Genomic DNA, 16,420 nt, shown 5'->3' on the forward strand with positions numbered 1-16,420 from the left:
CTATGTGAAAAGACCAAATCTACATTTGATTGGTGTACCTGAAAGTGACAGGGAGAAAGGAATCAAGTTGGAAAGCACTCTTCAGAATATTATCCAGGAAAACTTCCCCAACCTAGTAAGGCAGGCCAACATTCAAATTCAGGAAACACAGAGAACACCACAAAGATACTTCTTGAGAAGAGCAACCCCAAGACACATAATTGTCAGATTCAACAAGGTTGAAATGAAGGAAAAAATGTTAAGGGCAGCCAGAGAGAAAGGTCGGGTTACCCACAAAGTCCATCAGACTAACAGCAGATCTCTCACTTGAAACTCTACAAGTCAGAAAAGAGAGGGGGCCAATATGCAACATTCTTAAAGAAAAGAATTTTCAACCCAGAATTTCATATCCAGACAAACTAACCTTCATAAATGAAGTAGAAATAAAATCCTTTACAGACAAGGAAAAGCTGAGAGACTTTGTCACCACCAGGCCTGCCTTACAAGAGCTCCCGAAGGAAGCACTAAACATGGAAAGGAACAACTGGTACTAGCCACTGTAAAAACATGCCAAATTGTAAAGACCGTCAATGCTAGGAAGAAACTGCATTAACTAACAGGCAAAATAACCAGCTAACATCATAATGACAGGATCAAATTCACACATAACAATATTAACCTTAAATGTAAATGGGCTAAATGCCCCTATTAAAAGACACATACTGGCAAATTGGATAAAGATTCAAGACCCATCAGTCTGCTGTATTCAGGAGATGTATCTGATGTGCAGAGACACACACAGGCTCAAAATAAAGGGATGGAGGGAGATCTACCAAGCAAGTGGAAAGCAAAAAAAAGCAGGGATTGTAATCCTAGTCTCTGATAAAACAGACTTTAAATCAACAAAGATCAAGAGACAAAGAAGGCCATTTACATAATGGTAAAGGGATCAATTCCACAAGAAGAGCTAGCTATCGTAAATATATATGCACCCAATACAGGAACACCCAGATTAATAAAGCAAGTGCTTAGAGAACTACAAAGAGACTTAGACTCCCACATAATAATAATAGGAGACTTCAACACCCCACTGTCAATATTAAACAGAGCAATGAGACAGAAGGTTAACATTGATATCCAGGACATGAACTCAGCTTTGCACCAAGTGGAACTAACAGACATCTACAGAACTCTCGACCCCAAATCAACAGAATATACATTCTTCTCAGCACCACATCACTGAATACAAATACCACATTTTTTGTATTCAAAAATTGACTACATAGTTTGACATAAAGCACTCCTTAGCAAATGTAAAAGAATAGAAATTATAACAAACTGTCTTTCAGACCACAATGTGATGAAATTAGAACTCAGGATTAAGAAACTCACTCAAAACCACTCAACTACGTGGAAACTGAACAACCTGCTCCTGAATGACTACTGGGTAAATAATGAAATGAAGGCAGAAATAAATATGTTTTTTGAAACCAATGAGAACAAAGACACAACATGCCAGATCTCTGGGACACATTTAAACCAGTGTGTAGAGGGAAATTTATAGCACTAAATGCCCACAAGAGAAAGCAGCAAAGATCTAGAATTGACACCCTAGCATCACAATTAGAAGAACTAGAGAAGCAAGAGCAAACAAATTCAAAAGCTAGCAATAACTAAAGACAAGAAATAACTAAAATCAGAGCAGAACTGAAGGAGATAGAAACACAAAAAACCCTTCCAAAATCAATGAATCCAGGAGTTGTTTTTTCGAAACAATCAACAAAATTGATAGACCGCTAGCAAGACTAATAAAGAAGAAAAGAGAGAAGAATCAAATAGGTTCAATAAAAAATGGTAAAGGGGATATCACCACCGATCTCACAGAAATACAAACTACCATCAGAGAATACTATAAATACCTCTGTGCAAATAAACTAGAAAATTTAGAAGAAATGGATAAATTCCTGGCCACGTACACTCTCCCAAGACTAAACCAGGAAGAAGCTGAATCTCTGATTAGACCAATATCAGGTTCCGAAATTGAGGCAATAATTAATAGCCTATCAACCAAAAAAAGTCCAGGACCAGACGGATTTACAGTCGAATTCTACCAGAGGTACAAAGAGGAGCTGGTACCATTCCTTCTGAAACTATTCCAACCAATAGAAAAAGAGTGAATCCTCCCTAACCCATTTTATGAGGCCAGCATCATTCTGATACCAAAGCCTGGTAGAGACATAATAAAAAAAGAGAATATTAGACCAATATCCTTGATGAACATCAATGCAAAAATCTTCAATAAAATACTGGCAAACTGAATACACCATGATCAAGTCAGCTTCATCTCTGGGATGCAAGGCTGTTTCGACATAGGTAAATCAATAAATGTAATCCATCACATAAACAGAACCAAAGACAAAAACCACATGATGATCTCAACAGATGCAGAAAAGGCCTTTGACAAAATTCAACAGCCCTTCATGCTAAAAACTCTCAATAAATTCGGTATTGATGGAACGTATCACAAAATAATAAGAGCTCTTTATGACAGACCCACAGTCAATATCATACTGCATGGGCAAAAACTGGAAGTATTCCCCTTGAAAACTAGCACAAGACAGGGATGCCCTCTCTCACCACTCCTATTCAACATAGTGGTGGAAGTGCTGGCCAAGGCAATTAGGCAGGAGAAAGAACTAAAGGGTATTCGATTAGGAAAAGAGGAAGCCAAATTGTCCCTGTTTGCAGATGACATGATTGTATATTTAGAAAACATCATCTCAGCACCAATTCTCCTTAAGCTGATAAGCAAATTCAGCAAAGTCTCAGGATACAAAATCAATGTGCAAAAATCACAAGCATTCCTATACACCAATAACAGACAAGCAGAGATCCAAATCATGAGTGAACTGCCATTCACAATTGCTACAAAGAGAATAAAATACCTAGGAATCCAACCTGCAAGGGATGTAAAGGACCTCTTCAAGGAGAACTACAAACCACTGCTCAATGAAATAAAAGAGGACACAAACAAATGGAACAACGTTCCATGCTCATGGATAAGAAGAATCAATATCATGAAAATGGTCACACTGCTCAATGTAATTTATAGATTCAACACCATCCCTGTCAAGCTAACAATGACTTTCTTCAAAGAACTGGAAAAAACTACTTTAAAATTCATATGCAGACAAAAAGGGGCCTGCATTGCCAAATCAATCCCAAACAAAAAGAACAAAGCTGGAGGCATCACGCTACCTGACTTCAAACTATACTACAAGGCTACAGTAACCAAAACAGCATGGTACTGGTATCAAAACAGAGATACAGACCAATGGAATAGAACAGAGGCCTCAGAAATAACACCACACATCTACAACCATCTGATCTTGGACAAACCTGACAAAAATAAGAAATGGAGAAAGGATTCCCTGTTTCATAAATGGTGCTGGGAAAACTGGCTAGCCATATGTGGAAAGCTGAAAATGGATCCCTTCCTTACACCTTATACAAAAATTAATTCAAGATGGATTAGAGACTTAAATGTTAGACCTAAAACCATAAAAATCCTAGAAGAAAACCTAGGCAATACCATTCAGGACATAGGCATGGGCAAGCACTTCATGAGTAAAACACCAAAAGCAATGGCAACAAAAGCCAAAATAGACAAATGGGATCTAATTAAACTAAAGAGCTTATTCACAGCAAAATAAACTACCATCAGAGTGAACAGACAACCTACAGAATGGGAGAAAATGTTTGCAATCTACCCATCTGACAAAGGGCTGATATCCAGAATCTACAAAGAACTCAAACAAATTTACAAGAAAAAATCAAACAACTCCATCAAAAAGTGGGTGAATGATACGAACAGACACTTCTCAAAAGAAGACATTTATGCAGCCATCAGACACATGAAAAAATGCTCATTATCACTGGTCATCAGAGAAATGCAAATCGAAACCACAATGAGACACCATCTCACACCAGTTAGAATAGTGATCATTAAAAAGTCAGGAAACAACAGGTGCTGGAGAGGATGTGGAAAAACAGGAATGTTTTTACACTATTGGTGGGAGTGTAAACTAGTTCAACTATTGTGGAAGACAGTGTGGCAATTCCTCAAGGATCTAGAACTAAAAATACCATTTGACCCAGTGATCCCATTACTGGATATATATCCAAAGGATTACAAATCACACTGCTATAAAGACACATGTACATGTATGTTTACTGCAGCACTATTCACAATAGCAAAGACTTGGAACCAATCCAAATGTCCATCAATGATAGAATGGATTAAGAAAATGTGGCAAATATACCCCATGGAATACTATGCAGCCATAAAAAAGGATGAGTTCATGTCCTTTATAGGGACATGGATGAAGCTGGAAACCAACATTCTGAGCCAACTATTGCAAGCACAGAAAACCAAACACTGTATGTTCTCACTCATTCATAGGCGGGAATTGAACAATGAGAACACTTGGACAAAGGGTGGGGAACCTTACACACTGGGGCCTGTCATGGGGTGGGGGGATGGGGAAAGGATAGCATTAGGAGAAATACCTACTGTAAATGATGAGTTAATGGGTACAGCAAACCAACATGGCACATGTATACATACATAACAAACCTGCACGTTGTGCACATGTACCCTAGAACTTAAAGTATAATAATTTTTTTAAAAATTAAAAATAAAACTACTATCTGATTCAGCAATCCCACTACTGGGGATATATCTAACAGAAATGAAATCGATATGTCAGAAATACCCGCACTCCCATGTTTCTTGCAGCATTATTCAAAAGATACGGAATCAAACTAAGTGTGTAACAATGGATGAATGAAGAAAGAACATTTGGCATATATACACAATTGAATACTATTGTTTCATAAAAATGAGTAAAATCCTGTCATTTGTAACGTGGATGAGCCTATAGGACGTTACGTGAAGTAAAATAAATCAGATGCAGAAAAATACCACATGATCTCACCCATGTGGAATTTAAAAAAATAGTTAATCTTATAAAAGTAGAGAATAAAACAGTGATTACCAGACATTTTGGAGAGGAAGAAAGGAGGAGGTTCATCAACAGTTACAAAGTTACAATCAGGGTAGGAGGAATAAGTTCTGGTGTTCTATTAAACAGTAGGTGACTATGGTTAACATTCAGGTATTGCAAAATAGCTAGAAGAGAGGTTTTTGAATATCATACATCAAAATATCAAATTATACCCCATAAGTAGGTACAATCACAAAGTCTGTTTAAAAAATAATGCCTCTTCAGTTGATGAATTATTAAATGAAATAAGTAGGAACTTTCTATAGTTATTCCCCACAAAATTCAAAAAGGCTGAGTGTAGATACTGTGAGAAAAGAAATAATATTACAGATCTTGCTAATAAAGACTTTAATCATTATCCTATCTTCCCCCCAGGCCATTTTCTCTTCCCACACTCCAAAAGTAAGTATAACATAGGTGTATAGTCTTTTATTCCATTTATCCATTTTGGTGTATAGTTTTCCATTTCATAGATATAATTTAAAATATGTTAATATACTGCAAGTGTTTTTATATTATAGAATATAACAATATTGTTGTGTAATTTGCTTGTATGACTCTACATTACGCTTTAAGAACTATCCAATACATGTAGGAACAGTTACATAATGATATATGACACAACAGTGTATCTTTTTTAACTGTGATATGATCTTATTAAAACTTATAGTATAATTTATTTCCTTTATTGATGACTAGTTTGTTTGCAAATTTTTGCTGTCATACACAACCTTAAGTAAAAAAAAAAACTGCATACACTGGAAGATGCAGTATACTAAGGATGTAGTATTTTCCATGGATCACTGAGGAAATACAGCATCCTGTATTTCTGTAAACTTTTTTATTTTCCAAAGTTCAGAATTTGAGATTGGGCAGACTGCAGGAATGGGAGCATGAAGAGAACACAGAAAAGGTCAGCTACTGTTCAATTAAACTGCCCTTGATTATGGTGGGTGGGATGTGGCTGGTGGTGACCATGGCAGTTGATGATGTGGATCCAAAAAGGGGCCAAATATATTACTTGTGAAGAACCACAGAGTTGAATGCACTGCTGCCTGGCTTCCTGGGTGGGGCCTGTGACACTGGGAGTCACACAGGAAAGTAATGTCGTGAGTAGGGCTTTAGGTCTCTAATCACCAAAGGTTTATTCAAGTCCCTGTGCAAGGAGACCTGAGGTCATGTCACTCAGTCCGAGTCAAATCACAACAGCCAAGCAGAGCTTCTGAAACTCATTCTGCCCCTGGAGGAGGTTTAGCAGAGACCACTGGTTGGGTCTGGGAGATGTCACAACCACTGACATGCTGAGCAGAAGGCCAAGCAAGTTGTTAACCTGTAAGTTTTTATAAATGACAATTTTGATATTAAATTATCATAAAAAACAATAAAATGTTTTGAAATAAGTAAACATATTATTTTTACACAATGTGGTCATTACCTAAAAATAAATCTGATTTCCGTATTCTAGCAGTAATGGTATAGAAAAATGTGTGATTTGCATATATTCACTTAAAATAATGTTCCAAAAATATTTATGAATTATTCATAGGCATGTCAGTTACTTTCATGAGGTGATATAATTAAAGTAATATTTGTATCAAAAGGATAAAGTATATTTTTTCTGACAAAAAATGAATCACGTCAGAAATTATTGTCTATTCTAAGATTGATGGATCCCATGCTGAGTGAGTTTAAAATTGTGTTTCCAAGCAGAAGTGTCAATAAAAGAAAGCATGGAATATAGTAAATAATTTTTCACACATACAAAGAATAACCAGTCTTTAGAGTACTTTTCCATTCATGAGTGAGAACACACATCCAACCCGAAATCTGTTGATTTCACTCCCACAATCACCAGTGTGGAGACTAAAGGTAGCACAATTAAAATTACATTTTTAACCAGAAAGTACAAAAACGAAGAAAAGATGGTTCTTAGAAAATAGCTTGCAAAACAAAGAATGACATGTCTGTAGAAGGTATTCACAAGTGGGGACTCACATCTAACCAAAATTCTAGAGATTTCACCATCACAAACACTACTTTGGAGCCCTGGAGATGCTGCACATCCTCCTGTGAGCAGGACGCTCACTGGGACCCTGCACAGTGTGATGGCCCCAAACACAAAGCTCCCAAGGAAGCTCAGCCTTTCAGTGTGGCAGGAGAGGCTGCGGTGCCAGGGGCTATTTCCACAGAATTTGTCACACATACAAAGAATGACAAGTCTTTACTTTTCCATTCATGAGTGAGAACACACATCCAAACCAAAATCTATTGATTTCACTCCCACAATCACCAGTGTGGAAACTAAAGGTAGTGCAATTAAAATTATATTCCTAACCAAAAAAAAAGTTCAAAAACAAAGAAAGGACGCTTTATAGAAAACATTTTGCAAAACAAAGAATGACATGTCTGTAGAAGGTATTCACAAGCGGGGACTCACATCTAACCAAAATTAAAGGGATTTCACCATCACAAACACTACTTTGGAACCTGGAGATGTTGCACATCCTCCTGTGAGCAGGACGCTCATTGGGACCCTGCACAGTGTGATGGCCCCGAACACAAAGCTCCCAAGGAAGCTCAGCCTCAGTGTGGAAGGAGAGGTTGTGGTGCCAGGGGATGTGTCCACAGAGGGTAGAATCAGGTGGACTCAGGCAGTTGGCTGGAGAGTCTTTGAGGAAGAGGACATGAGGCCTCAGTCATGGGTACATGCTCCTCTTCTGTGTGAACAAGGGCCGGGGCTCTGTAGGGCACCTTCCAGAGCCTCTTCCTTCCTAACTATTTGGGGCGCTCAAGTCACACAGACTCTCTAGGGTTGGCTGCCACATCCTCCCTGGAACAGCCACTAAAGTTTCCTGCTGTCCTCACGGCTGCAGGGATGCTCAGGCACGTCACTGGGAGGAGATCCTAGTGTGTCCTGTCCTTACCTGCTGCCGCTGATGACCTTCAGGGCACTTCTTCTTGATTTTGCTAAGTGACCCCATAAGTGCCCATCGTGCTGACCAACCATCCTCCTGACCAAGCATCAGGAGGTTAGAAATCAGCCTGCACTGCATGACTTTTGGCTTGTGAGCAAATTGTGAGCAAATCAGAGCTCACAGGAGTCTCATGTATATGCAGCTCATAATAATATCATATGAGAATCTTATTCTAACTTTCCCAGTCTCCCAGCTCTCTGTGAGTAGTTACTCACTCTGATCATCCACTCTAAAACATTCCTCTTGTGAAGCTACGGCAGATGTTTTTATTTTGAGACCGATATGATTCTAATGGTGGAATACATGATGTGTGCTTACCACATTCTCACATTTCCAAGAATAAATAAGCCTTCTTTTGAGTGTAATTTGCCCCCCCTTTTTTTTGAACTAGTTTATCAGGGTTGGAGATCAAGTGATTGATTTTAAAACTTTCTTGCTAAAGTGCATGAATATTGCTAGAAATTTACTGCTTTTTCGCATTCCACAAATGTGGATATGCCATATATACTTTCAGTTCCAAATACTTTTTAATTTTCATTTTTGTTTTTTCTTTGTTCCAAATTATATTTAGTAGTATTTTACTTAGTTTTAAATTATATGGATTTTTTGGATAAATGTCTTTTTAAAACTGATTTTTGTATTTCAGCAGTTTCAGGGGAACACGAGGTTTCAGGTTCTACTGGTGAGTTGTATAGTAGTGAAGTCTAGGCTTTTAGTTATCCGCCACCTGAAGCATATACATTGTACACAGGAGCAAAATTTTCATCCCTCCTCTTGGGGCACCATCTCCCTCTAAATCACTCTCTGTTGCCGATTTCTAATACAATTCTTTTGGTTATCGAGAATTTATTTTGTATGATTTATGTCGGTTTAATTTCACTGAAATATCTTGTGGCTCAAAATATTATGTATCTTAGCAAATGTTTTGAAAATAATTTTCTGTGGTTTGGTGGAGTGTTCTTTAAGCACCAGTCTTGTCCAGATGGTTGATAGCGTTGTCCAAGTTGTCTGTACCTGCAATGGCCCAAGAAGAAGGGCTGTTTGCACTGCAATGTGCACCTGCTGCAGAGCACTTGTCTACCCTGGGCCCCACTCAAGGCTTCAGACTTTCATGTCATCTGGTGAGCCAAACCTGTATTCCAAGGGGTAGAATATGTAGCCTCCAGAAACCAAAAAAGGCCCACTAGGGGCTTCCTTCTTTTAAAGACAAACACACTCATTAAACACACTGGAATAGAAGAGTTATTGCTGTCATTCTGAACTCTGATTCTCTCCATGTTGATGTAGCACGCATTACAGTGGCCTTATTAATTATTAATGGGCACACATTTAGTGTTGTTCTATGACAGCTGTAGAGATGAATGCCCAGCTACAAGGTGCAGGGCAATACCAGCTGTGGTAAATCAGCCTCCCAACCGCAGCCACCATATGAATAGGCAGCCACAAAGGGTCCCCAAGTCAATTTCTGATTATTTTCCTGGTCTTGGTACAGTATCTGGACTTGCTCTCTAATGGGGAGGGTCTAAAATTTGACATTGTGATGTCCTTGATTCTGTTGCACCAACTTTCATCTGGTCTTTCTGTCAGTCACTCACTAGGGCACACAAGTCAAACTCTCCATATATATGATTATCTTTTTTCCAAGTTCTAGTTAAAAGGTCTTTTCTAGATTTGCCTAGCAAATGAAATAGTTTAATTCTATGAATAGTGTTGCGCAAATTGTGCCTCTCTCTGTGTCTCTCTGCAAATGTTAACATGAGGACAAATGTCATAATATGTTTCTCATTATTTTTATTTTCCTCTACATTTTCTGAGTAAAATAAACTGTTATGAGAGTACTATGAGTTTAGTTTGAACCCTAGACAGACTTGCCGAAATTGAATGTGTTAGCATCAACCCAGAAACCAAAGATACTCGTCTTTCTTAATGACATGCTCACAATTGTTATGTAGAACTAGATATTTGCTTTGATTTTCCACAGAATGAATAGAATTTTCTCTTTTATTTTGCCTTATATTGTTAATTTTTGTATAATCAGTTTTCCCGGGGTAACAGATTAATACATATTCTCATATTCAGTTTTAATTTCTTTTTATGGCTGCTAGGATTCTAGAACACAAACTAAATCATTTTGCAGATTGAGGATGTTTCAAATTTACTAAGGTAAGAATATTAAATATGAGTAAGATGGAGCCAAGTAAGTGTCTAGCAAGAGATGATGCCTCTAAACTTAGTAGTTACGTTCCTGATTGCTCCCAGGAGGTCAGAATTTATCTTTTTAAATTTTATTTTATTAATGATTCTTCATTCTCTTCCTCCTTGGAGGCATTTTATAAGAGCCAACTTCTAGAAGTACTGAAAAGCAAGATCAGTTGGTTGTTCATGGAGCATTTACACTTGGGTGATCCTTAGCTACTGCTCTAGAGAGACCAAGTAACAATGAAGTTCAGTACCATGAGGTGAAGCTGCTGCTTCCAGTAGGGCAGGGAGTCACTCTTTCCGGTTGTCAATGCAGAGATTGTGTTATTATTATTATTAACTATTATTTTAAGACAAGGAATGAGAACTAAATAATTCATTCAGCTCTTACCTGTTTCCCGTTCTGAAGGTTCGATTTTTGCTAGCAGGAGATGAAAGGAAGAAGCTAAAAGACAATTTCAGTTACTTTAGGAATCAGTTTAAGTGAGTTAATTTGATCCCTGATTGTTTTCCTGAGAGTCTTAAAATTTCTTTAATTATAATTAATATGAGTATTTTATGGATTCTTAGAATTATTTAAAATGAAAGAAAAAGCTATGAGTGTGAGAACTCTCAAACTCTATTTCCGTTTTTTCTATAGGTAAATTATCTAAGTTAAGAGAAAAAAGTTACTTTACTTTTTCTCACACAAAGTGCCATATCAACTGCAGCTTCCACTACAGTTTAAAGGATAAATTCGCCAATTAAGTTTCAGGAAAGTTTTTGGGTTTACCACTTCCCATCTTTCAAGTAAGCCAGGGTTTATTGTATGGTTAACAAGGCCAATATCACATTCAAAGAGTGGAAAAAATTACTAACCTCCTAAGCAAGCTAAGGTTTTATGAAGACCTACTTTTGAGAGCAGAAGACCTTTTATGCAAGAATGAGAATTGAGAGGGAACTTTTAAGACACAGAATGCTCAGGAAGGAAACAGAATCATGTGCAGTTTGTTGGTAGGTGAGGTGGGCTCTGCAGAAACATTAACAAGCACAGAAGCAAGGCTCACCACTTAATCCCACAGCTGTGTGTATAGTTTTATAAAATTTCTAAATATGTTTTCCAAGAAAAAGTGAAGAACAAGACCTCAAACATTTGGAAACATGTTCAGCTTAGGCAGGTCTAGAACAGGGTCTGAAGGTGAAACCCACAAACAATCCTGTTTCTTCCAGTGCTGGAGAGATGGATTCTAAGAAGCAGAAGATACACATTCACAGAGCCTTCATTCCCCGAGCTCTCAGTGTTCCAGAGTATTTATCTGTGAATCGATGCTCCAGTGAGTGACAATTTACAGTTAGTGAGAGAATGCAGACAGCTTCCACCCCAGGTTCCTTGCAGCCAGGAATCCAGTCACAGGACCTGCAGCTTCACAGAGGGACACTCGTGGGTGGCTTGGTCTTAATTCTCAACCAAAGAGAAACTCTCCTTTAATCAAAAAGAATTTTCATTTTACCCCAGGTAAAACAGGCCTCTGTGTTTCTCAGCCTCTTCCATGGTAGTGTTGGTCTGGAGAATTTGGACTAACACAGTCTGTAGAACAAAGTCTACAGAATTGGAAACAGTGATATATAAATGAGCCAAACATGGTCTGTGTGTTCTGACCCCTATACTGCTTATTTCAAAACTGCATTTATTTCTCAATGGCCTGTTCCAAACTCAAATTTTACAATGTAATTATTTTAAAAACAGCCCAAAGAAGAATATTTTTAGGCTTTTAGAAAATAATTGCTTTGCACGTCCAGAAAATTTCAACCACATCTGCTAGCAATAAGATAAACTCCAGTTATGAAAACTTTAAACCAGAAACTCCCCACTGTGTTGCTGTGTGGCGTCCCCCAGACACACAGCCCCATGTCCAGTGACCCATCCGTTTTGAGAAGCAACCCTGGCATCTTATTCTCTGTACAGATTCCTGCTGGGAGGGTCTTGTCTCTGCAAACCTGTGAAAGCCTCACTCAATAAAGTCATGTGTGCGACTGCCCCCCTGCGGCCATCTCTTTTCCTTGCTCAGCCCGCAAGTCCTTCCAATCCCCTACAAATCAGATCACAGTGTCCACCCCAAACACTGACTCCAGGGTCATGAACACAAACAATTCCACTTCTAAGTCTCTCTTCCCAAGCCTTATGAATAATGCAGTTGCTCCCAATTCTATGGACCCCAAACTAACCGCATCAGAAACAGGAGACACAGCCACAATAAACTCCACCTGCATAAGTCCTCCCTCATTCAGGTGACCATGGTTTATGTTAGAGACACACAGAGGCAGAGGCCTGCTGCACACCTAGATCTGAATGGAGGTGGTTCTAACACCTTCTGATCTGTGTCCACTGTGGAGTGACCAGCTTTGTCTGCTGTTGTCGAAGCCTTGGGGTAAGGTGTCAACAGATAAGAGAGGGAGGTTTCTAATCAGAATTAGTAATATTATTCTTTAAGTATATAGGTAATATAGGGTAATTTCAAAGCCCTTTTCTGACTATAAAAGATCTTTACAAGATTTGACGTTTTATGGTATGTAAGGCAACAGGTCGTGAGATTTTTTTTTTTAAATTACAGTGGTAGCCTTCTTAATGATTTTTTATTAAGTTTCATAGGAAACAGCAAGGCTATCTTAAATTCAAGCATCTTAAAGAATACTTTGCAAAAATAACATATTTAAGAATTGACTTTTAGTATAAGAAAATCTGAAAATTTTTTTACTGTTATTCACTTTTTTGCAATTCAAATTTCCATATTGAATAATGGATAGAACTGGTTCTTCATTTAACACCCTGTCAGAATAATTATTTAAAACTTGCAATAAGATACACCATCTCATTCTATTTTAGGTAGGCTAATTATGTTTTGTGTTTTCTTTTCCTTTTCCTGGGGCTTCTGATGTTTCTTTTTTTCACTATTATGATTAATTAGGAGTCTAATTCTTTCAAGACTAAGAAGCAGATTAGAATTGGTTAATAACATAAGAAAAGAAAAAGTCAAGTACACAAAAGTTACTAAATTTAATGAGGAAAAGAGTAAATAAATTTGAAATCGTAAAATATGAGCCTTTATTCTAAACCAATTCTTAAGTACAATTTCATTGCCTTAACCCAAATTATTGCAATGGCATTCAATATTTAAAAGTCAATGTCATCGTTATTCAATTATCTTTTCCAAAATAACGCTTGGAAAAAGCATTATTTTGGCAGATTTCCCAGAAGATATTTTAAACCAAATTTCATCTGGAATTATACCCAGAATTTCATTTGTTTATGTTCTTGGACAATTAAATATGAATTTCTGTTAAATTACCCAAGATTACATAGCGATACAAGTTAGTCTTTCAATTGTTCCAGGATTTTTTTTTCCAGAAATGTGACTGTCCTTGTGATGGTGTTTGGTATTGGCACCATTATTCAGGAGCTGTTCAATTAAATGTTAAGCACATCACTAACAAATGAAGAAACATGAGATTGATCCCCTTTGTAATGATCAGCTGTGGGGCAAACTCACATCCCTGAGCTGTGCACTTCTTTACATGAAACCATGAAAATGTCAGCTTCAGGTACAGATTACCCTGAGACATCAGACTGTAGATGCAGTCCTTGCTCTTCTCACATAGACAATTTCCTTCTGAAATGTGGACTCACAGCTGTGGCTGCAGCACATCCAGACTAGGGGTGACTCAGGTCTCACTCAGGATTGGCAAGAACCTGGAAGCCCTGATAGGACCTGATCCCACATGACCAGGGAGACTGTGTGAGAAGAGTTTTCCTAAACACCACTCTGAAAAACATCATGCAGTGTTATTTCTTATTTGGTCTGTATCATTAACTTAGGAAATTCTTCCCTATGAGGGCCTGCTGGTTAATCTTATATATGTGAGATGATCACGATGGGACTATCCCAGATTGAACAGTTCGTCACCAGGAATTTTATATTCACTGCCTGAGGCATAACACTCTTGCCCACTTTCATCTTACTTATGCTGGGTTCTTGGCTCTAAATGTAGAGACCCACATCATTCTCGCTGTGAGGCCCTTGGACAGAGTGCTCTTATGGGGCTCAGTCATCAGGTTCCAGGGAAGGGGAGATTCTAACACGTGTATTGAACAATGTTGACCAGTTATCCTGGAAACAGCAGACACCAGGCAACACTTGAACTGGCTCAGGAGCACTTTTCATTTGCAGGCCCTCTGCCCGTCTGTGCTTGTGGGAATGAGGCTGTTTTCTTCTCTAGATTGGCTGGAGGGAGCCATGCAGGATGGCATTCACCTCCCAGAGATGCATCCTGGAAACACATTTCCACATTGTCAGAGTCCTTGTGCTTTCTCAGTGTGGCATGCACTGCACAATGTGTCCCTGCCCAAGGTCCCAACTTGCACAGTCAGAGCCTTCTTCCCTTGACCACAGGCAAACTTGACTTGAACTATGTTTGTTTTGCTCCAACAAACATTTTATGTCACATTGTTCACAGAAGAGACACTCCCCCTGCCCCATCAACCTTTTCCACATCACTGCATCCACCAGGTGATTTGCATATTGTCCCCTAGGGAGGATCTTCCCTTTTGAGTTTGAGATAAAAGCTCAGCCCTAATCTTGACTTGACTGATCAGGACTCCTCAGGTCACCTTCTCACAATGAGGCTCCCTGCTCAGCTCCTGGGACTGCTAATGCTCTGGCTCCCTGGTAAGGAGAGGATTAAAATGAGGTGGGAAAATAGGATGGGAAGGTGAGTTCTGGGGGCTCCACAACTTCATATATTTATTTCAACAATGTGTTAGAGGCACATGGTCTATGCTGCAGGAAAGAGAATTCATATTTTTGTCTCAGAAATAAGCATGAATCACCTTCTAGGAACAATGACCAGTGCTCTGGTTAAGATCTTGAAACTAAAGAGTTTCCTGCTGGCTGGTAAATAATGGGTTCATTTTAGAAAGTCTACTTCTTATGATATAAATCAAAACTTGAAAATATATGTAACTGTAAATGAATATCTTAAGGAAAATCATGAAAGCTGCTCATAATGTGTCTATATAATCTTGCACACCTCTGTTATTATTTTAGGATCCAGTGGGGATATTGTGATGACCCAGACTCCACTCTCCCTGCCCGTCACCCCTGGAGAGCCGGCCTCCATCTCCTGCAGGTCTAGTCAGAGCCTCTTAGATAGTGACGGGTACACCTGTTTGGACTGGTACCTGCAGAAGCCAGGCCAGTCTCCACAGCTCCTGATCTATGAGGTTTCCAACCGGGTCTCTGGAGTCCCTGACAGGTTCAGTGGCAGTGGGTCAGGCACTGATTTCACACTGAAAATCAGCCGGGTGGAAGCTGAGGATGTTGGGGTGTATTACTGTATGCAAAGTATAGAGTTTCCTCCCACAGTGGTACATTCTGAAACAGAAACCTCCCTGCTGGGGTGTCCCAGCTGCCCCATAGGCTGCTTGTCTGGGGAGCAGCTCGGCAGGGTCTCTGAGACTGCAAAAGAGGAGGCTGTTGGAGAATACAGGACTCTGGCCCATGAGAGCCTCAGCTGTGTTTTAGTCCCACGTGTTAAGGCCCCATCAGCTGCCACAGGTGGCCACGTGCTCTGGGAGCAACCAGCTCTGATGAAGGGAGAGTGAATGAAGGCTCATCCTCACCCTCCCTGTCTGGCCCACATTTGTCCCATCCATTTATTTGGCAGAACAATTAGATCACAGATGCAGGTTAGTGGTAACACAAGTGAAATATATATTACAAACGACTGGTTTGGAGATAGTTTTATGCATGATAACACTGGGTCATACTGGGAAATTCCTATCTTCCCACTTTCCAAACGTTCTCTCTCCTTTACCACTCACACAACCCTGGCCTCTCTAGTATTATGGTGGAGAAAGCATTCTGCACCAGCTGTCCTCACAGGAGTATGGCTAAGAATAATTAGTTACAATGTTTGATTTTTTTTTTTTACTACTTACAGATTTTAAAAATCCAGGGCAGGCCGGGGGCAGTTGCTCAAGCCTGTAATCCCAGCACTTTGGGAGGACGAGACGGGCGGATCACGAGGTCAGGAGATCGAGACCATCCTGGCAAACACGGTGAAACCCCGTCTCTACTAAAAAATACAAAAAACTAGCCGGGCGAGGTGGCGGGCGCCTGTAGTCCCAGCTACTTGGGAGGCTGAGGCAGGAGAATGATGTGAACC

At 39.2% G+C, this 16,420-nt stretch overlaps 1 gene segment (V, D, J or C); it reads left to right on the forward strand.

Moving 5' to 3' along the window:
* Positions 1-14,805: 14,805 nt before the first annotated feature.
* Positions 14,806-16,007, forward strand: LOC708249 (immunoglobulin kappa variable 2-40-like). The segment is given in 2 exon segments: positions 14,806-14,922; positions 15,301-16,007. Coding segments are annotated over 2 exon segments (606 nt in total).
* Positions 16,008-16,420: the final 413 nt, after the last annotated feature.

This window comes from Macaca mulatta, chromosome 13, assembly GCF_049350105.2.
Source record: "Macaca mulatta isolate MMU2019108-1 chromosome 13, T2T-MMU8v2.0, whole genome shotgun sequence".
Classification (NCBI taxonomy): Eukaryota; Metazoa; Chordata; class Mammalia; order Primates; family Cercopithecidae; genus Macaca; species Macaca mulatta.